Source organism: Mustela erminea, chromosome 1 (assembly GCF_009829155.1).
Source record: "Mustela erminea isolate mMusErm1 chromosome 1, mMusErm1.Pri, whole genome shotgun sequence".
NCBI lineage: Eukaryota > Metazoa > Chordata > Mammalia > Carnivora > Mustelidae > Mustela > Mustela erminea.
Window position 1 is genome coordinate 52,030,869 of NC_045614.1, and position 20,140 is coordinate 52,051,008.

The following is a 20,140-nucleotide window of genomic DNA, read 5'->3' on the forward strand; positions in this document are numbered from 1 at the left end:
TTCCTGTTCTAAAGATCATCTTTATTTGAGATAAGATCTTTGTGATATTTTTGAAGGAATGACAAATTTCTGGTCAGTGCCCAAAGAAAGTCCAAAAGGATAATTCTGGCTGCTTTAAAAAAATTTTTTGGTAAGATAAAAAGGGAAAAGTCACCATCAAACCTGTGTTGACTTTGTATATATGTTTATTTCCACATTATTCTGAGTTACACCTATAGATTTGTTAGAACAGTGCTAAAATGCGGAGCTCTCTTGTGTTCTGCCAGAAAGCCCAGTTTCATTGCTGCTTCCAAGTTCTTTCTTACCAGGCTATAAATATTCTTTAATATTTGCTAATATTACTACCCACTTTTGTACTCCAGTGTTACTAGGATGTGGTTGGTTAGGGGTTTTGGTTGTTGATTTGGTGGGGGAGATCATTTGCTTTGTTTTTTATTATTTTTTTAATCCTTGACCTGTCTGTATATTTTTGACCCCTTCATCCTCATGTACATGGAAAGCCATAATCTCCTTCCTTGACACCCTTTGTTTCCCCATCTCATTGTGGTCTTCAATGTTTAAGTGAGTTCACACTAGGCTCATTGGTTTATATGGTTTAATGGTTCTTTCTCACATGTACATGTCAACACTAGTTTGACTCTCTTTTAAATGTTGTTCAGCTTTACAGTGGAAATGTTCTCCTTTGCTCTGTCACTGGCCTTTGGGCGGGGCGGGGGGGTGGCATAGGAGTTCCTGAATTGTCACTGCTTGACAGAAAAGCAAGATGGCTCGAGTGATGTCAGTTTCCTTTACATGGACAGGTTTCTGTAAGCTTCAGGCACGTAGCATAGGACATGATATGAGGAAGAGGAATCAGATGGGAACCCTTTACTTGGAGTGTTGCAAGGCAAAGGTGCACTTCTTGTATGTTGCATACAGTAAGAGGATAGAGCGCAGCATCTGTTTGCACATGGTCACTGTCATCTGAATCTGAGGTTCCTTAAGTCCAGTAGGCCACTGGTTCTCCCGGCTGATGATTTTGCAAAAGGCTGATTTATCTGAAACTCTGAAGGTCCCAGTCCATTTTGGTGGCTGAGCTGTGATGACCCTGCCGAACACGGAATCCACTCCACTGAGACGGACAGGCTGGGGCTTCTTGACCAGCCCTTTCTTGTTGTTCATGCTTCGGAGCTCTGATGTGTGGCAGGGTAACTTGGGACTTACTCCAGGCTCCAGAAATGGGCTGTCTAGAACTAGAGTGACCTCTTGAAAGCATAACTGCACTTCAAGGTCAGAAGGGGTATGTGGGAAGCAGGGGGAAGCCCTAAAGGGATGCTTTGAAGAAGGTGTAGGTGTTGTGTGCCGCAGCCATTGGAAGCTCTCGTCCAGTGGGGTCCATGGTGACCAGAGCTGGTATCCTGCCATTGACAGTCCTAAAGAAGAGGAATCAGAACATGGAATTTCCCTAGCATGGTTTTGGTGAGGGCACGGCCATTTAAATTCTCATTTGTTTCATTATTGACTTTAACTTACTTTGTAGTTCTCATTAACAGATTCCAATAGATGTTAAGGGCACTAGTAATTCGATAAAGGGCATTAGTAGTTGGTAACAAGTATTGAATCTGGCAACTGCTATGTGTACTGAAACTTTATTGAATCTAATCACAAGCCTCTGAAGTTAGGTTTTAACCTATTTTACAGGTGAGGAAATGGATTTGTCCCAAGCGGAATATCCCAGTTCACTAATAGGACATATGCTGTGTTGATAACTACTAAAGATAGAATCTACACCTCTGAGGTGGCAGAGGCTGCTGGCACTTCATGATGAGACATTATTTGTGGCTAGAAGCTCAGAAAAGCCATGTCTTGCCAAATATTGTGACTCTAATTCCTGGTACTTTATACCAGTGGTCCTCAAAATGTGATCCTGGCACTAGCAGCTTCAGTATCATATGGAAATGTAGAAATGCATGTTCTTGGGCCCTACCTCAGACCTACAGAATCAGAAACTGGGGGTAGAGCTTGCAATCTGCATTTGAACAAACCCCCCAGGGGATTCTGATGCACTCACAGTTTGAGAACTTATGCCATTCCTTTTAAGGAACTTACGTTTCGTTATTAATTATGGAGACAGTCGCCTCTTGGCCCTAAAAACCCGTTGTCTGACACAGGGGCAACAGCTCTCTCAGGGCCCTGAACTACTTATGTACACCAGACTAGGAGGAAGAAAAGTTTCCAAAGGATAGTCTTAAAGATTTTCCTACTTCTCCTAGGTGTGTTTTGTCTTGTTTTTCATTTGTTATGGGAGAACTAGTGGTTAAGATCCTGGTTCTTACCCCCTTTGAAGAAAAAGCAAAAGGCTGGGATGATGTTTCTAACTAAAAATTTATTTAAGTAGAATTTGGATTTTCCATCATTCTACTTTAAAATTGCCAATAGATAAAAGGTTTTACTGAATTCAGAAGAAGCTAACGTTTTTTGAACACCTACCTATTATGTTAAGGGGCATAGCAGTTCCCTTTTCTTTCCAGCCAAGTATATTTCTCTGCCCCTTCTCTCTTCTCCCACAAAACGTTAACAGCAGCAGATCTGATCCCATCCCATCCAGTAATTGCCCAGGAAATGCTGTGAAAAGTTGACTCCTCCACCACAGTAAAACAGTAAAGTTCATTTTTTAAAAAGAGTTGATGTCATATCAAACCAGAAGACTTGTCCCTGACAGTGGTTAGTATAAAGGAGATTTATTGTTTTCTTTCAACTGTTATGTCTCTCCTTATCTCTACACTCCTTCACTTACTGTGTTCAAATATCTGGACTGCTTTAGGATGAGAAACTGACAATGAGGGGATGGTTATCTATTACAAGCAGACTATGAAAGTCTTCTGATGCTTGATATCATCACCCTGAGAATACATCCAAGATCAGGGCTCCTCTGGTACAGCACCTCAGCAAGGTGGTGTGTGAAGGGTGTTAATTCCTCAGTATATGACCAAAAAGATTATTTAATCCCAGGATCCTTTTCCTGACTCCCCTCCTAAGAGCAAATAGGGCCAGAGGCAAAAGGCTTTTTATCAAAGATCCCACCTTAACTACTGGACAGAGCCAACCTGTGGATGAGAGAGGGCTTCTGACCCCAGACCTTTAAGCCACTTCCACCTAAAGTTTAAATAAAGACGATTTGCCCCTCTTCTCCCACTACCCGGAAATCACTGTCCTCTACTCCAAGAGGGTTTGAACCTTGGAAGTCTTCAGGCTGCTTTAATAGTTCCCAAATAGGGAACACCTTGTACTCCTGGCCAAAAAGTCTTCCCTTTCATACGGTCCTCCCGTTCCAAGAAACCGAGTCCCTCGATTTCCCCACCTGGGAAAGGGGACGTAAGCGTCCAAATGCAGCTGAGGTCCTCGTGAATTGTGAACTGCGATCCTGATCCAGAGAGGCTGGAGCTGCCTGGAGTGAGGAGGCTCCCCCTCCCAGCGGGAAGAAGGGGCTTGTCCCCCGGGGGTCCCTAACTGGGGGTGGGGGCCAGACAGCTCTGGCCCGAGGCGGAGGTGGCGGTGGGAGCCCGGGCCCGGTCCCACCATCCGGGCCGGGGGCTCACCTGCTGAACTCGGTGGGCCGCACGCTCCAGAGTGGCGGCCGCTGTTTCCCGGCCGCATCTTTCTCTCCACCCGGCGCCTGGCAACCGCCTTTGTGACCCAGGTCCGCGGCAGGAGCCCGGGCCGCCGCGGGGGTGGGGGCTCGATGCGCCCTGCTGACAGGCTTCCGGGCCGAATTCCCCACCCCCACCTCCTTGCAACCCCGGGTCCAGGCCTACACCTTCAGGCGTGCGGATTGAAATCCCTTCCTCTTCGTTCCGCCGCCCCCTCCTCACCCCGCTACACCTGTGTGATTTTGAGGAGTCCCGGCGGGCGGGCACGCCCACTTCAAAGGGTGTGGTCAGGGACCTACTTGAAAGTACCCAGACTTTTAGTTAGTCTTGACTCTAAACAATGCTCAGGGGATTATTCAGGCTCAAAGGTTTCATTGCTGCATTGGAATGATCCCAGCGAAAGGAGACAATTTATAAATGCTGGCTTCTCAAGAGCAAGAAGAAAAGCACCTGTCTTCCCTTGACTAACCAAAGATCTTTTTCTGCCTCCTGTTAAACCTCAAAAAAGACAATGCCGTCCTCTTCTCACAAAGCTGAAAGCCTGACCATTTCACCATAGTGAGTGATTTGAGAACTTCCTAAGCATCAGTGCAAACAATTTCCTTGGAAGGCTGAGGGAGGAGTCTCTACCCAACTGACTTCGTATGTCTCCATGAAGTTCTTGAACCTAGGTAGGTTCATTGGGGTGAGGTTCGGAGCCAACGGCTAAGAAAGAATTCTTAAGACGTCTTTGGTGCAAAAAGGTGGTTTATTAGAGAACGGGGACTGCTGCCCCCGGGGGTGTGAGGAGTGGCTGGTTATATACATAGGAGTTGGGTATATGAGGACAAAGGGGTATTCAGAAGAGCTATTGGGGTAAAGAAGACTGTCAGGATATTGAAGGCCTGGTTACTATCAAACCAAGGCCGCTTTCCCTCTAATGAGGCACTAACATAAAGACAATTGGGAGTCTCCTGGTGTAATGTTACATTCCTGCTATCAAGCGTCCTTGTTAGTGAGATTTGGGTTTAGAAGTAATTGAACTTTATTTACTTTTCCTTCTACCTCCGCCTCCAGTTTTGTTTATGGAGGGGAGGGTGACATTAGGGCTTGAGGAACTGAGTTATGTGCCTCTGGAAATTGGGCTATTGATAAGGTAACTTCTTTGTTGTAAATCTCAAGGACATTTGTAAACCAAGGGAGACTCCTGCCTTGCAGGATTGTGATCTCTGCAAGTTAACTATTTGTTTTTCTTTTAGGGCAGCCAGAGGTGCCTGAGGAATGTCACACATACTACCAAGGGGAGTGGGTGGAGAGGGAGTGCAAGGTGCCAGCTTTTGCTTTGTTTTCAGCCAGACTTCTGCTCCCTCATCATCCTCTGTGCCTGGCTATCCCACAGCCTGGCAGTGTGAAGTGTTTGTGGCAAGGATTAACTAATGGCCTCACCTACCCTTACCTTGTACACCCAGAAATTGCCCTTGCACTTTGCCAGCTGTAGAGCACAGAACAAATAAGAGCTGTTACCGTTTGTCTGGCTCCTTGGGAGAAGTTGAACAGGAGAGATTGGGGCCGCGGGGGTGGAGTCAGGCTAAAGATCCCGATTTGGAAGACCAGATGGTCTTGAGGCACTTGTGGAGAATTGTCAGATGCTGTGTGCCTGTGTGTGTGTGTGTTGCACCCTATGGAAGGAGAAGGGGAGAGTTTGGAAGCGAAGTCAGAAAATGGAAAGGGTCAGAATGATGAGTCTTAGAAGATGCTGAAATGATTTGAATTGCAAACTTTGTTTTCCAGTGAGTTTATTTTTATTTTCATTTCGAGTAAAAGAGACACTTATTTTAAAAGCAAACAAACAGTTTTTATTGCACAGTTGTGTTTTTTTTTTTAAATGAAAGTCCCAAAAGCAAAATTGTATAATTAAAAGTGGTTGGATAGAGAGGGCTTAGTGCTGCTATGACAATCTGTACCACAGTCCTCTGTGCCATCTGCCAGCTTTAAGGGAGCTATTTTTGGAGATACCATTTGCTATTACCTCTGGCTCTGATACTGCAGTTCCATGGCTACCACACAGATATGGAAAACCAGAATCTCCCATACTACCCATTACTGATGACCTACAACATCAACTTTGTCTGTATCATGCAGTGCTCAACATTCTGTGTGCACTTTCCTCAGGGATTGCCAGAACAGTGGTCATGTTTGCTCTGCCAAAAGATGATTCAGTTCTTTCAGAGCAGCTAGCAACATTGTCATGGTGCACATGCTATATCCTTAGCTGCATAAATGATGGTCCAAGTGCACATGATTGCAAAAAAGATTCACATGACCACTGTTAATGCAATTGACACATTTCTTCAAGAATTTGATCCCAGGGCGCCTGGGTGTCTCAGTGGGTTAAAGCCTCTGTCTTTGGCTCAGGTCATGATCTCAGGGTCCTGGGATCGAGCCCCGCATCAGGCTCTGCTCCGCGGGGAGTCTGCTTCCTCCTCTCTCTCTCTCTGCCTGCCTGTGATCTCTGTCAAATTAAAAAAAAAAAAAAATCTTAAAGAAAGAAAGAAAGAAAGAATTTGATCCCACACTGATTATTACGTGGGGAGCCATTGACAAGATTCCCCAAGTTCTGTGAAGCACATGGTAGATCTAAAGTCAAGGATCTTGTTTTCTTATGCTGAAGCAATCTGCCACCCAGAAACACTCTTTGTTGCACCAGCAACATTCCCAAAGAGCATGCCTTTGTACCCATCATAAACAATTTCTGCAGTGAAGAACTACTATGCTGGCAAACCCATACTGAAGGTCTGCCTGACAGCAAGCTTCCTGAAGCATGTAGGAGAAAGTGCCAGAAGTCCAGAGGAATAGTCTTCATTCTGGGACAGCTCCATATCCTTGAGTTGTTTGGAATTGCAGAGGAGATCCTAGAACAGAGGTATAAGAAGTCCAGCAAAAGGAAAAGAGCTGAGCCTGACTTATCTTGTGGAAGACCATTAATCATAAAAAACAAAATGTTGGGGCTCCTGAGTGGCTCAGTGGGTTGAGCCTCTGCCTTCGGCTCAGGTCATGATCTTGGGGTCCTGGGATCGAGCCCCACATCAGGCTCTTTGCTCAGCGGAGAGCCTGCTTCCCCCTCTCTCTCTCCGCCTGCCTCTCTGTCTACTTGTGAACTCTGTCAAATAAATAAAATCTTTTTAAAAATCTTTAAAACACAAACAAACCCCCCCAAAAACCAAAAATGTTGGGGCAACTGGGTGGCTCAATCAGTTAAGCAGCTGCTTTTGGCTGAGATCATGATCCCAGGGTCCTGAGATAGAGCCCCACATCAGGCTCTCTGCTCAGCAGCGAGTTGGATTCTCCCTCTCTGTGATCTCTCTGGCTTTGAAAGAAAAAGAAAAAAAATGTTGGATAGATATGTGTACTTAATTTTCTGCTTTCAGCATAGAAATAAAATGTAAACTGATCATGAGTGTCTGCTTTGTGAAGAGTCCGGCACTGTGCTTAGTGTTTTATCTATTCTCTCTTACAGAATTCCCCCAACAATCCTAATCCATACATGTTGTCCCTGTATTACACATGAAGAAAAAAAGCTCAGAGGGGTGAAATGACTCCTCTCTGGTAGATTTGTGATTTGAAACTCAGATGCCCTGCCTTTAAAGGAAAAGAAGATTTATCTGACTTCTCTGTGATGTGTGAGCAAGATACTACAACAGCACCACTTAGGAAGCAGGGGCTTGAATGGCAGTTAGTCCTCTGGATACCTGGGGCTTGATATTTAGGGTTGATATTATTTTAGTGACCATTTCTATCAATACGTAGGAGAGTTCAGAGGCCTTAATCTGTTTTCAGATTGGTACAGTGAAAAAATATGGGAGTCTGCAATCAACTGGTAAAGGTCCATCATTTAATTGACTGTGTGACCTTGAACTTCAGTTTTCTCATCTGTAAAATGAAAAGCATCTTCCTGATTTCCTTTCCACAGAGTTTGTGAGGGTCCAGTGCTTTATTGCTTGTAAAATCTCCGACCTGAGTAAAAGACTGTTAGTAAAGATTTCTTCCCAGCTACTGCTAGAACCTATCTGTTGAACATTTTTTTTTAAATGACAGGCATGTATTGCACAAAGCAGATTGAAAAAATTCCCTTAAACAAAAATAAAATGTCCATAATTCCACTACCTTAACAAACCAGACATTGGCATCTTTCATATATCCTTGTCCTCAAGCAGACATAATTTTCATATAGTTGCAATTAAAGAAAATTTTGTATTTTCTTTTCCCCTTCAGTTTATTATGTATGTTGCCATAGTGTTCATAATAATATTTAAATGACAGCATGATATTCCAGTAGCTGGCTATACCATTGTTTAGCCATCCCCAACTGTGGAGATATAGTTTTGGGTTTTTAAATAGATAATGTTACAAAGAGCACCTTTGTGCTTGAAGTGTCTCCCCCCACCCCTTTTTCACCGACTTCCTCAATGAAATGATTAGGTAAAAAAAGTTTGAATTGATTAACCGTTCTTGCAGGCAATTTACAAATTTAAAAAATTTCATATCTATGATTCTACAGTTCGTGAACTTGCCAGTTTACAGGGTGACCAGCTTTTTAGGGGCCTATCAATTTCCCGAGCCTCTCCATCACTGGGTATTATTGTTAAAAAATAATAATACCGTTTTGTTTGATTAGTGGAAGGTGGGGAATCATGTTGTGTTGTTGAAAGCCGTTTTCAAAATGAGTTATATTTAATGTGGCTTAATTGGCTACGCCCAACTACTGACACAGACCACAACCTTAGTTTGGAGCAGCTAACGCAGCGAGCATTTCGTGGTCAAGCGCCCCCTAACGACCAAAAACGCCCGCGTTGGGGTACGTAGTGGGTAAGGCTGCCTCGGCGCGTGCGCACTCCATTTCCACCGTTGGGGGGTGGGAGCAGAGCAAAAACTAAGGGGAGGACTTGATATCGCGCAGGCGCATCACAATGCCCGTGGATTCGTGGGTGCTAGGAATGGGTGTGGGCTTCGCGGCGCAGGCGCACTGGCCGTCTGGAGGGTCGGGGCGCCTGCGCAGTGGTTCGTCGTCCGGCGGCAACCATGGCGGGTCAAGAGGATCCGGTGCAGCGGGAGATTCACCAGGACTGGGCGAACCGAGAATACATTGAGGTCATCACCAGCAGCATCAAGAAAATCGCGGACTTTCTCAACTCATTCGGTCAGCGGGCGAGCAGGGGGCGTGTGGGTGGGTGAGAGGCCACTCAGTTTGGCGAAGGTGCTGAAAAGCTTTGAAGGGGCTTTCTCCGGGAGCCTTTAGCCCCTACTGGTTTTCGCGTCCCCCGGAGCCCGCCTTTCCCCTCTTTCCCTGACCCTCAGGCTCCACTGGACAGTCCCTGTGCGGTTCTCCTGTGCCATTGTGAGTTCATCGGCTTCGTTGCCATCGCCCCAGATCCATTAACAGGTCCTTCCTTTTTCCAGACTCTTCGGGCACCTCCATCCGCTTCTTTTCTGCTCTGCGGTAGCCTCCCTGCTTCCTTTGTGACCCGCCTCCATTCCAGTTTCCACTTTGCACTCAGAGTGCGCCTTTCATGCAGCCACAGCTGTGTCACTGCCCTTGTGTAAGTTTCTTGACGGTTCTCTTCATTCTCAGAATCTTTTAGCGGCGTATCTTTTAGTCGCCCTTTTCTGTCTCCCGTTTTTGCTGCCATGAGAGTGGTAGGAGAGGAGGTCAGAAGTAAGGTCCAGATTATGTAAGGCCATGGAGACCCTTGTGTTGCTGGTATCTAGCCGACAGTAGGTGTTATTTCTGCTTCTAGCAAAGTCTTTCCTAGGCATGGCCTGCTTGTGATAGTCTTCAGTTCTTTCTGCTTTGTTCCGTATCCTTCTGGAAAGCAAGCATGTAACAAAGATTCCCATCCCATCTTCTCCAAGTGTTTCTTTAACAACTTGGCACGGGTAGACATACTTAAGTAATCACAAGGTGTAAGGATGACATCTAGTGATCTTTTTTCAACTAGTATGGTTCTGTTCCACTAATTCAGCAACAAGCAATTAAGATTAAGTAGGGGAAACTGATGTATTAAAAAAAGATTTAAAATGAATTAGTTATTTTCCAGCCAAAGGACTGATGCATCCCAAGGAGAAAGGTAACAGAAGGTGAATTTTCTTAGAAAGCATCAGCAAGAGAGACCAGATCTCAGTACAGGGCTCTCAGGCACTCTGGAGAACACAGAATAAGATTCATTTCCTGCTTTCAAAGAATTTCTGTCTTGAAGATTAAATAATGACAGTTTCAGAATATCAGTTTGTATTAATCTATTTTCTTATAAAGTGTATAAGACTGTAATCTTACTGCGATGGATTTTCTCACCAGGGAATGAGGGTGAGGGTAGTATTAATGAGAGAATAGTATAAATATTTATGTCGTTGATACGTAGTCACACACATAATTTGTTTTAGAGGTTGTAATAGGGAATGGTAGTCAACAAACATAGATCTCATAGTATCCTGAAATAGTTTAAGGACTATGAGTGAAAGAGTATGGTTTAGTGAAAAAGAAGGATGGATTTAGAGACAGGAGTCTGAAGTTGAGACTAGATTAATTGATTTCAGTGAACTGAAAACATTAAGAAATACTGAAGCTATTTACCCTGCTATTCAGATAGTCTGGGTTTCATCAGAGGGTTTTTCTTTTTCTAACTTCTGTGCAAACTCTTTTGATGTTAGTTCTCAGAATGTTTCTCCTACTTTCCTGGACAGCTGAACTGTTACTGAAGGTTGTTCACAGCATTCTTTGCTTGTAACATTCCTTCAGAGGAAGGGTCAGAGAAGAGAAACCAAAATATTGCATACTAGGGGAAGGATGTCATGATAAGAAGATCATAGCTTTGAGATTTGGCTTAGTCAGGAGAGGTAGTGGAAAGTAGTTGGAAAAATCACCAACATAGAGAGTTTTAACATTAAAAAGCAGAATTAAAAGACTTCATTTTCTGGTAGGATCTGAAATACATAGGCTATCCAAGTACAGTATTAAGAACATCAGTTAAATCAGTAAGCCATCTAAAATAACAAGCCTGGGTCATTCGATTAAGCTTGTGACTCTTGGTTTCGGCTCCACCTCCAGTAGTGAACTCAGTGTTGTGAGATGGAGCCCTGATTTGGGCTCCCGCTCAGTGTGGAATCCACTTGAGATTCTTGTATCCTCTGCCAGTCCCATTCCTGCCTTCTCTCTCTCAAATAAGCGAATAAATCTTTCAAAAATAAAATAACAAGTTAAGCTGGGGCTGTTTTTCAAAATTTAAAAGTGATCTAGTGGGGGCCCTGGGTGGCTCAGTCGTTAAGTGTCTGCCTTCAGCTCAGGTTATGATGCCAGGGTCCTGGGATCGAGACCCACATCAGGCTCCTTGCTTGTCCAGAAGCCTGCTTCTCCCTCTTCACTCCCCCTGCTTGTATGTTCTCTCTCTTGCTGTGTCTCTCTCTTTCAAATAAATAAATAAAATCTAAAAAAAAAAGTGATCTAGCATCTCTGCCCCCCACATTTGGATCTAGGTAATGTAATAACTTCATTTCTGAGCACTGAATTGTATTAATAAACTTTTTTTTTTTTTTTTTAAGATTTGAGAGAGAGAGAGCGAGCGCGTGTGTGGGAGCAAGCAAGATTAAGAAGGGATGGAGCATAGAGAGAGGGAGAGAGAGCCTTAAGCAGACTCTGCTGAGCCCAGAGCCTGACATGGGGCTCTGTCCGAGGACCCTGAGATCATGACCTGACCCTAAATCAGGATTTGCACAACCCAGGTGCCCCAGTATTAATAAACTTTTAATTTGCATACATTTATCTTTGACATAAATCTTGGCATATTATAGCCACCAGATTTATGGCATTTGAGTCTTGGAACTGACCAAAAATTGAAGAGTTTGAGCTTAGGATTTGCAGAGGACAGGTGTCTCTTTTCTTGCTTTGTAAGCAAGGAAATACCAGCACTGAAATTTTATCAAATGTGTAAGTCACATTATATGAACAAATAGAGAATAAAGATTTTTCTTTTGGGAGATTTCCAACATGCCCTAGACTGAGAAAATAGGCACACAGAATTCCAATCTTAAGAAGCCAGAAGAAAGGGCATTCCTTAGCTTAGGCCATTGTTCTCCCTTAATGTGATGCTAATAGCCTGATGTTTGGAGTAATTACTAGATGGTTTCTGCAGAAGTTAATTTAGTCCTTTTAAAGAAAAGGACAGTAATCACAATTAAGAATGGAATTATGGGGGGGCGCCTGGGTGGCTCAGTGGGTTAAGCCGCTGCCTTCGGCTCAGGTCATGATCTCAGGGTCCTGGGATCGAGTCCCGCATCGGGCTCTCTGCTCAGCGGGGAGCCTGCTTCCCTCTCTCTCTCTCTGCCTGCCTCTCCATCTACTTGTGATTTCTCTCTGTCAAATAAATAAAATCTTTAAAAAAAAAAAAGAATGGAATTATGGGGCGCCTGGGTGGCTCAGTGGGTTAAAGCCTCTGCCTTTGGCTCAGGTCATGATCCCAGGGTTCGGGGATCGAGTCCCGCATCGGGGGCTCTGCTCAGCGGGGAGCCTGCTTCCTCCTCTCTCTCTCTGCCTGCCTCTCTGCCTACTTGTGATCTCTGTCTGTCAAATAAATAAATTAAATCTTAAAAAAAAAAAAAAGAATGGAATTATGAGGCAAACTTAAAAGCTTAGCAGTTCTTGAAGATTGACAGTATCGCTGCTGTGAGTTTAGACAAAGACCAACAGGCTGAGAAACTAGATCAATCATAAAACATTTGAGACATTGTCTTGGCATTGGATGACTCAGGATGAGCATGTGGGGGATACATTTTCCCACTCTAAGCCCTTAGTGTGACTTCTCAATTCTGATGTGTATGTGTATGACTTATACTGAGTTTATGATAATATGATTTGGTGGTACAGAGATTTAATAAGAATTTACTTTGAGAAGGTAACCAGGGCTCAATCACTTGCTCTCCCCCCCCCACCCTTTTTTTTTTTTTTTTTTTAAAGACTTTATTTATTTATTTATTTAAGAGAGGGAGAGAGAAACACGAGCAGGTGGACAGGCAGAGGGAGAAGCAGGCTCCCTGCTGAATAAGGAGCCTGAAGCGGGGCTTGATCCTGGAACCCCAAGATCATGACCTGACTGAAGGCAGATGCTTAACAACTAAGCCACCCAGGTGCCCCTGGGAGCTCTTTGAAAATGGCAGCAATCCTAGCGTCCTTACCCTGACCACAGAGTCTGGGTAGGCCATGTGCTTTGGAGAGGGAACTGGCTTTCCAAGATAGTGACTTTCTGAAGAGCTTTTACCCTCTGATTCGTTCCAGCTGGTGAGAGTGATGATATTCCTGGGCCACCTGAACCTGAGGCCCCACAAATCATAAGGCAGTGATAACATCCTAACACTGGCCTGTTCTGTACCTTGAACTGGTGAAGTTTCTAAAAATAGATTGTCACAGATGGTAGCTTTTATTTTTATACCATTTTATCTGATTCTAAAGCTAATATGTGCAGAGAAGTGTAACAAAAATAATAAATGTGGTGGTTATTTTTAAATGTCAGTGTTGATACTTAGCCAACAAGTATAGCATGTCTGTTTTGATCCCAGCTATGTGTCACATCCTCTGAGTAAGGAATAAATAAGAATAAATGGACATGGTAGCCACTCCTGAGAAGTTTAGAGTTCTGTAGAGAAGTAAGCCTTAATGGCAACGATTCAAAAGAATGAGTGTTGATTTTTATAGGCTGAGGTTATGGGCATTAAGAGTTCAGAGGAGCTGATAACTGGCATTTGTCAGCAGTAGTAATGGGTCCACATCATCAAGCCCCTGACAAAGATGGTTAGTGTCTTAGAGTCTGGTGATGGAGGAGCCTGGGTGGCTCAGTTGGTTAAGCATCTGCTCTGGTCATGACCCCAGGAATCTGGGATGGAGCCCTGCATTGGGCTCCTTGTTCAGTGGGAAGCCTGCTTCTCCCTCTCCCTGGCCCCTGCTCATGCTTGCATGTACTCTCTCTTTCTCTCAAATAAATAAATAAAATATTTAAAAAGAAGTCTGGTGATAATATACTCTTTTTTTTTTTAAAAGATTTTATTTATTTATTTGACAGAGATTACAAGTAGGTAAAGAGGCAGGCAGGGAGAGAGAGGAGGAAGCAGGCTCTCCACGGAGGAGAGAGCCCGATGTGGGGCTCGAGCCCAGGACTCCAGGATCATGACCCGAGCCGAAAGCAGAGGCTTTAACCCACTGAGCCACCAGGTGCCCCTGGTGATAATATACTCTTAAATGCACTCTGATTTCAGATTTATTCAGCTGCTGAATGCTTATCCAGTGTTTTGCTTGAATCAGTGTTTTTCTTGGGATCTGAAATATGGTCAAAGTTTCTGGAATTCAACATTTTATATTCTCAACAGGGCTTATCCATTTAGGCCAGTGGTGTACTGTTGTTCTTGGATTCTGATTCATTACCAGATTGACAGAGATAGAACAGAACAGCCATCCAGGAAGGAACCCTTTCTCTCACCACCCCACCCCTGCAGATAATTTTGGCATGTCTTTTTATGGGAAATGACAGGTTGTTAGTGATAACATTCATGCTCTTACTGAATAGTGTACGTGATGTGCCTTTGAGCTTCTAAAAACCAGATGGAAAGAGACATGGTCTTGTTGGGCAGTCCTGGTGGTGGAAGTGTATCTAGGAAAAGGAGGGGGCTGAGTATCTTCTACTCAAGCTAGATCTAGGAATTAAAAGCAGCAGCACTAGCAGATAAATAACATGATTTAAAAGAAAAATGAGGGGTGCCTGGGTGGCTCAGTGGGTTAAGCCTCTGCCTTCGGCTCAGGTCATGGTCTGAGGGTCCTGGGAATCAAGCCCCACATCAGGTTTTCTGATCAGCAGGGAGCCTGCTTCCCTCTCTCTCTCTGCCTCTCTGCCTACTTATGATCTCTCTCTCTCTCTCTCTGTCAAATAAATAAATAAATCTTTAAAAAAAATACAGGTCAGATCGGGTCAGTTCTTTGCCTTAGATTTAAGAAAATAAATAAATAAAAATAGGGGCACCTGGGTGGCTCAGTGCATTAAGCCTCTGCCTTCAGCTCAGGTCATGATCTCAGGGTCCTGGGATGGAGCCCTGCATTGGGCTGTCTGCTCAGCGGGGAGCCTGCTTCTCTGCCTACTTGAGATCTCTCTCTTTCTGTCAAATAAATAAATAAAATCTTTTTTTTTAAAGGCGGGTGGGGGCCATCTGGGTGGCTCAGTTGTTAAATGTCTGCCTTCGGCTCAGGTCATGATCCCAGGGTCCTGGGATTGAGCCTTGCATCTGGCTCCCTGCTTGGCGGGAAACCTGCTTCTCCCTCTCCCACTCCCCCTGCTTGTGTTCCCTCTCTCGCTAATCTACCTATTCTGGACATTCTTTGTTTTTTCTTCTTCTTCTCTGTCTAATAAATAAACAAAATCTTAAAAAAAAAAAAAAGAAGAAGAAGAAGAAAAAACAAAGAATGTCCAGAATAGGTAGATCCATAGAGAAGGTTAATGGTTGCCAGGGGTTGAGACAAGGCTGAACGGGAAATGACTGCTAATTGGTACAAGGTTTCATTTGGGGTTTTGGGGATGTTCTAAAATTAGATTATGGGGCGCCTGGGTGGCTCAGTGGGTTAAGCCGCTGCCTTCGGCTCAGGTCATGATCTCAGGGTCCTGGGATCGAGTCCCGTATCGGGCTCTCCGCTCAGCGGGGAGCCTGCTTCCTTCTCTCTCTGCCTGCCTCTCTGCCTACTTGTGATCTCTCTCTGTCAAATAAATAAATAAAATCTTAAAATATATATATATAAATAAAATTAGATTATGGTGATGGTTGCACAACTATATTCTAAAAACCATAGAATTGTATACTTCAATTAAGTGAACTTCATGGCATATAAAGTATTATATCAATAAAGCGATTTTTAGGGGCGCCTGGGTGGCTCAGTGGGTTAAGCCGCTGCCTTCGGCTCAGGTCATGATCTCAGGGTCCTGGGATCGAGTCCCGCATCGGGCTCTCTGCTCAGCAGGGAGCCTGCTTCCCTCTCTCTCTCTCTCTGCCTGCCGCTCCATCTACTTGTGATATCTCTCTGTCAAATAAATAAATAAAATCTTTTAAAAAAAAAAAAAAGCGATTTTTAAAAAATACTGAAGAGTAGCAGTGAAGATGGGTAGGAAAGAATCTAGAATGACAAAAGGAAAAAAAGGAACCAGAAAGTGGAAGAGTTGAACTAGAAGCAGATTTTAAGAGACATGGGGAATTAATTATAACCCCAGAGGTTCGTAAAGATGGTAGATAGTGGGGTTGTGTGGTGGGACGTTGTCATGAAGAGTACTGTCCTGAGCAGTAAGGGAACTGGGCTTCGGGCTCAGCTGTGCTGTTGTTTTGTCCAGTCAGTTAAACAATATGAGCCTTGGTTTCCCCACTTGAAGAAATATTGGAGTCATACCAGAGCCAGTCTTTTGTTTCATTAACATACCAAGTTCATAATTTTTTTCTCAAAAAGCTCTCTTTGCCAGGCGAGATACTTGTTATAAAAATTAATAAGAGGCAGTATTTGATTAATTGATTTTAGCCCAGTGAAGTGGGCTTTGATTAATTCATTCTAGTGAGATAACATGTAAAAAAATGATAAATTATAAGTACATAAATATCATTTGTCTATTCCCATGTTAAATATTCAAACTCATAATCTGGTTTTTTTGATGAGTTGTTAAAAAGATACTTTATTTCTTTTTTAGTATTTTATTTATTTATTTGACACAGAGAGAGAGATCACAAGTAAGCAGAGAGGCAGGCAGAGAGAGAGAGAGGAAGGGAAGCAGCCTCCCCGCTGAGCAGAGAGCCCGATGCGGGGCTCGATCCCAGGACCCCGAGATCATGACCTGAGCAGAAGGCAGAGGCTTTAACCCACTAAGCCACCCAGGCGCCCCAAAAGATACTTTACTTTTTGTTTGTTTTTTAGTGACTTGTTAAAAAGATACAAACTTGTAATTTTATTTTTTTTTTAAGATTTTATTTATTTATTTGACAGAGATCACAAGTAGGCAGAGAGGCAGGCAGAGAAAGAGAGAGGATGAAGCAGGCTCCCTGCTGAGCAGAGAGCCCGACTCAATCCCAGGACCCTGGGATCACAACCCGAGCCGAAGGCAGAGGCCTTAACACACTGAGCCACCCACACGCCACACAAACTTGTGATTTTAAATGGCCATTTTAATAGTCTTTCATAAGTGCACCATGCTTCATGAAACCATTCCTAAGTAATAGTGGTGAACGTTCTTGTTTGTTAAATCTGTATCCAAAAACCGAAGACCAAGCAGATAAGTAATTTATAAACTAGAAATTCAACCTTAAACATACAGCAGAAGGAGAATTATATGCCTCTAGCAGAGACCTTTCAGAGGTCCAATTTGAATGGAGCCTTGAAGGAGAATGGTTAGACAGGCAAGGTAAGCAAGATGCAGATGTGGAGAAGTGAAAGTTGAAGCAAGAGCCTGGTGTAGGAGGATTTGTCAAAATGGATGTGGACATCCTTTTGCATAACAGCATAGAGATGAAAAGGAATTTATGAGCTAAGTGTTAAATCATTGTGAGTGGGAGAGTGTCTCGGAGAGAGGATATTTTAGACATAAAAAGTGAAGGTTATTGAGGATGATCAAACAATGGTGTTGGAGGAAGTAATAAGAAATCATGAGCGTGCCCAGAAACCTTTTTCTCCTGTTGAGAATGGTTAGGGAAAGCGTAGGCAAGTGGTTCTCTTAGAGAAGTTTCCAAAGGAAAAGGTATTTTGGGGAAATCTAGGTTCCATTTTGGGTGAGATGGTGAAAGAAGATTGGAAAAGGGAAAGGAAGAAAAGAAATTTTGCTGTTTTCCACAGATGGAATGTGGGCTCCAAAGAGTATTTGATGTTCTCCCAAGTTTTCTCTCATGTTGACATGCCTGCACAGATACTGATGACACATTAAGTGCCTTCCTGCAGCAAAAACAATGATGAGGTTTCCATGAGCTTAGAAACACGGATGCCTTCCCTCCTCTCCATAGTGTCTGCTGCTTTCATGGCCTCTATTTTTCTTCCTTCTTGAGATTATTTTCTTCCTCTTGTCACTTCCTCTCTCTTTAAACTCTTGGTTGGTCTGTTACTAAATATCCGCCCGTAGAGTTTCAGTGTGTTAGTTTTCTATTGCTGCCATAACAAATTACCATAAATGTGCCGCTTTTGTCACATAGTTTCTTATATTATAGTAGTGTAGTTTGGAAGTCCAGCATCACTTCACTGGACTAAAGTCAAGGTGTTGGCAGGGCTACCTCCCTTTCTGGAGACTCTAGGAGAGGATGTTTCCTTGCTCATTGGATTGTTGGTAGAATTCAGTTTCTTGTGGCTGCAGGACTGAAATCTGTTTCCTTGTTGGCTGTCAGGTAAGGTCCGTTTCCAGCTTCTCAATGTCTCTGGTGTCCTTTGGCTCATGGCCTCCTTCCTCCATCTTCAAAGCCAGCAATTGCAGGTTGAGTCCGCCTCACACACTTTGAATCTCTTCTTCTTCTTACACCTTTCCTTGGTCTTTCTCTTCCTGTATTTATGGATTTGTTATTAGAGCGTGTCGATCTGGATAATTCAGGATCTCATGGTCCTTAACCTTAATCACATCTGCAAAGTCCCTTTTGTCATGTAGGGTAAATACCTACAGGATCAGGGATTAGGGTATGGACATCTTTGGTCATCATTACTCTATGCCTGCCACCCTGGTAGGAAGTTGAGCAGATTCATTCTAAGCAGCTGTGCTCCTGATACTCACTTCTTTTCCATTTCCTTGCTTTGCTCACCTGCTTCTGTTTGTGCTCTCCCTGATGTATCATCCCTCTTCTTTAGCTAGGGGCTGTGTGTGTGTGTGTCTGTGTGTGTCTGTGTCTGTATTCGGAATGACATTAATCCTGAACATCAGTCTCCTTTTACCAGATATGTCTTGTCGTTCAAGACTTGCAACACTAAACGAGAAATTGACAGCCCTCGAACGGAGAATAGAGTACATTGAAGCGCGGGTGAGTATGTTAGAGAAGGTATTTGCTCATGAGGCTAGGCAAGGGCTGTGCAGAGAAAATGCAAATTTCCCCTTGTTGCTGGAACAAACTTGGAAGTAGTAACAGGCTTAGAAGTTAATGAACTTCCCTGGATTTGAACCAGGTTTCTGGGGCTCCAAAGCTGTTGTCTTTTCTACTGCTCTCTACTATCTATGATTTTTTTTTTTTTTAAGATTTTATTTATTTATTTGACAGAGATCACAAGTAGGCAGAGAGAGAGGAGGAAGCAGGCTCCCTGCTGAGCAGAGAGCCGGATGCAGGGCTCCATCCCCGGACTCTGGGCCTTAACCCACTGAGCCACCCAGGCGCACCTATCTAGGATCTTTAAAACGATTTTTTTTTAATACTTCTGAATTTATCTAATTGTCAGTTTCCTTTGACAGGTGACAAAAGGTGAGACCCTCACCTAGAGCTATGCCATGCTGCTGCTGGGAAGTTGCTTCATGGAACGCAGGCCGACGTGGGAAAGGCCCCAGCAGCCTCAGCTCCTTCCTCTCTCCTTAAAGAGCAACAGGGCTTATTCTTGTTTTTGGTTTTTTTTTTTTTTTTTTTTTTTTCAAAAGTGTGGCCTTTGGGTTCTGCCATGTACGTCGGTGTGTGATGTGGCATGTGGGAAGACATCCAGGGAAGCTCTTGGAACCAACATTAGGCATTTTATCTTTGAAGTAACATTTTGTAGAACTATCTGTCAATGTATGAGGCGCTCAGAGCCAGACGCCTGGGACTCTGTTAAGGTCCTCCCCACCTCTCTTTCTCTCAGACTTTTCTTACAACTCTCATTGCCTCTGCATTGATTCTGGAAACAGTCTTTGTCTCCTTTTCACCTTTGGTGGGGTTTGGGAGGCAGTCCTGGCCGAGACACTTATGCCCTGGCAAGGTGGCCGCCAGAGAATGTTGTTGCTAACCCACCAGTTTCTTGTCCTTCCAGGCCCCCACTTGGCTTGAAGGGACATGTTCAGAATTTTCTTTCTGTCACTTGGGGTATCTTTGCCTCTCATATTTCCCTAATAAACTCCTCAACTTTATTTGACTGTTGTGATTTTGATGAGGAGAAGAGCTAGAAATTGGACATGTGTGATTATTATTCTAATGTAAAACTTTGAGATGTATCTCTTTGATCAAAGCCTAGGTGGCTTACCAGCTGGAGGGATCCCCCACCCCCATGTTTGGACTTCGAGCTAATTCATCCTGGGAATCATTTGGTCATTCAGCAGACATTTATCTAGTACTTACTATGTAGGCTCATTATGCTCCAGTAGAAGATAAGCATTGAGTCAGGCATGATGTTTATAGCCTGTTGAAATCCAGCATCCACACAGTTTAACTGCAACCCAGGGCAGACTGAGTTTTATCAGTAAAACTGATAAAACAGTAAAAGCTGTCTTTTGAAAAGCAAAGAGTTTAAATGGAAGTCTAAAACTGCATTCTAGCATCGAAAGCTTGCT

General features: G+C 43.7%; 2 protein-coding genes across 4 annotated transcripts; one reads left to right on the top strand and one right to left on the bottom strand.

Annotated features, from left to right (window-relative positions):
* Positions 1 to 151: 151 nt before the first annotated feature.
* On the bottom strand, positions 152 to 3,721 carry FANCD2OS (FANCD2 opposite strand). 2 transcript variants are annotated; one of them, XM_032326911.1, is made up of 2 exons: positions 3,579 to 3,721; positions 152 to 1,412 (listed from the first exon to the last, which is right to left on the bottom strand). In XM_032326911.1, the coding sequence occupies exons 1-2, from the start codon at positions 3,634 to 3,636 to the stop codon at positions 868 to 870; spliced, it is 603 nt and encodes a 200-aa protein (XP_032182802.1). In that variant the 5' UTR covers positions 3,637 to 3,721; the 3' UTR covers positions 152 to 867. The 2 variants fall into 2 exon arrangements, with proteins under 2 accessions (XP_032182802.1, XP_032182810.1); XM_032326919.1 differs by having other exon boundaries at positions 3,341 to 3,655.
* A 4,900-nt stretch (positions 3,722 to 8,621) lies between these two features.
* Positions 8,622 to 19,361, top strand: BRK1 (BRICK1 subunit of SCAR/WAVE actin nucleating complex). Of its 2 annotated transcripts, XM_032326932.1 has the most exons (5): positions 8,622 to 8,805; positions 18,574 to 18,656; positions 19,079 to 19,148; positions 19,206 to 19,211; positions 19,265 to 19,361. In XM_032326932.1, exons 1-3 carry the CDS (start codon positions 8,688 to 8,690, stop codon positions 19,103 to 19,105), a joined length of 228 nt encoding a protein of 75 aa, XP_032182823.1. In that variant the 5' UTR covers positions 8,622 to 8,687; the 3' UTR covers positions 19,106 to 19,148; positions 19,206 to 19,211; positions 19,265 to 19,361. The 2 variants fall into 2 exon arrangements, with proteins under 2 accessions (XP_032182823.1, XP_032182818.1); XM_032326927.1 differs by having other exon boundaries at positions 8,627 to 8,805; positions 19,079 to 19,361.
* Positions 19,362 to 20,140: the final 779 nt, after the last annotated feature.

Excerpts from the sequence above, each read along its gene's own strand:
- BRK1 (XM_032326932.1), top strand. The coding sequence starts at position 8,688 with ATGGCGGGTCAAGAGGATCCGGTGCAGCGGGAGATTCACCAGGACTGG. Across the intron at positions 8,806-18,573 it reads GGACTTTCTCAACTCATTCG|ATATGTCTTGTCGTTCAAGA; the intron begins GTCAGCGGGCGA and ends TCCTTTTACCAG. Across the intron at positions 18,657-19,078 it reads TAGAGTACATTGAAGCGCGG|GTGACAAAAGGTGAGACCCT; the intron begins GTGAGTATGTTA and ends TTCCTTTGACAG.
- FANCD2OS (XM_032326911.1), bottom strand. The coding sequence starts at position 3,636 with ATGCGGCCGGGAAACAGCGGCCGCCACTCTGGAGCGTGCGGCCCACCG. Across the intron at positions 1,413-3,578 it reads CGGCCCACCGAGTTCAGCAG|GACTGTCAATGGCAGGATAC; the intron begins GTGAGCCCCCGG and ends CCTCTTCTTTAG.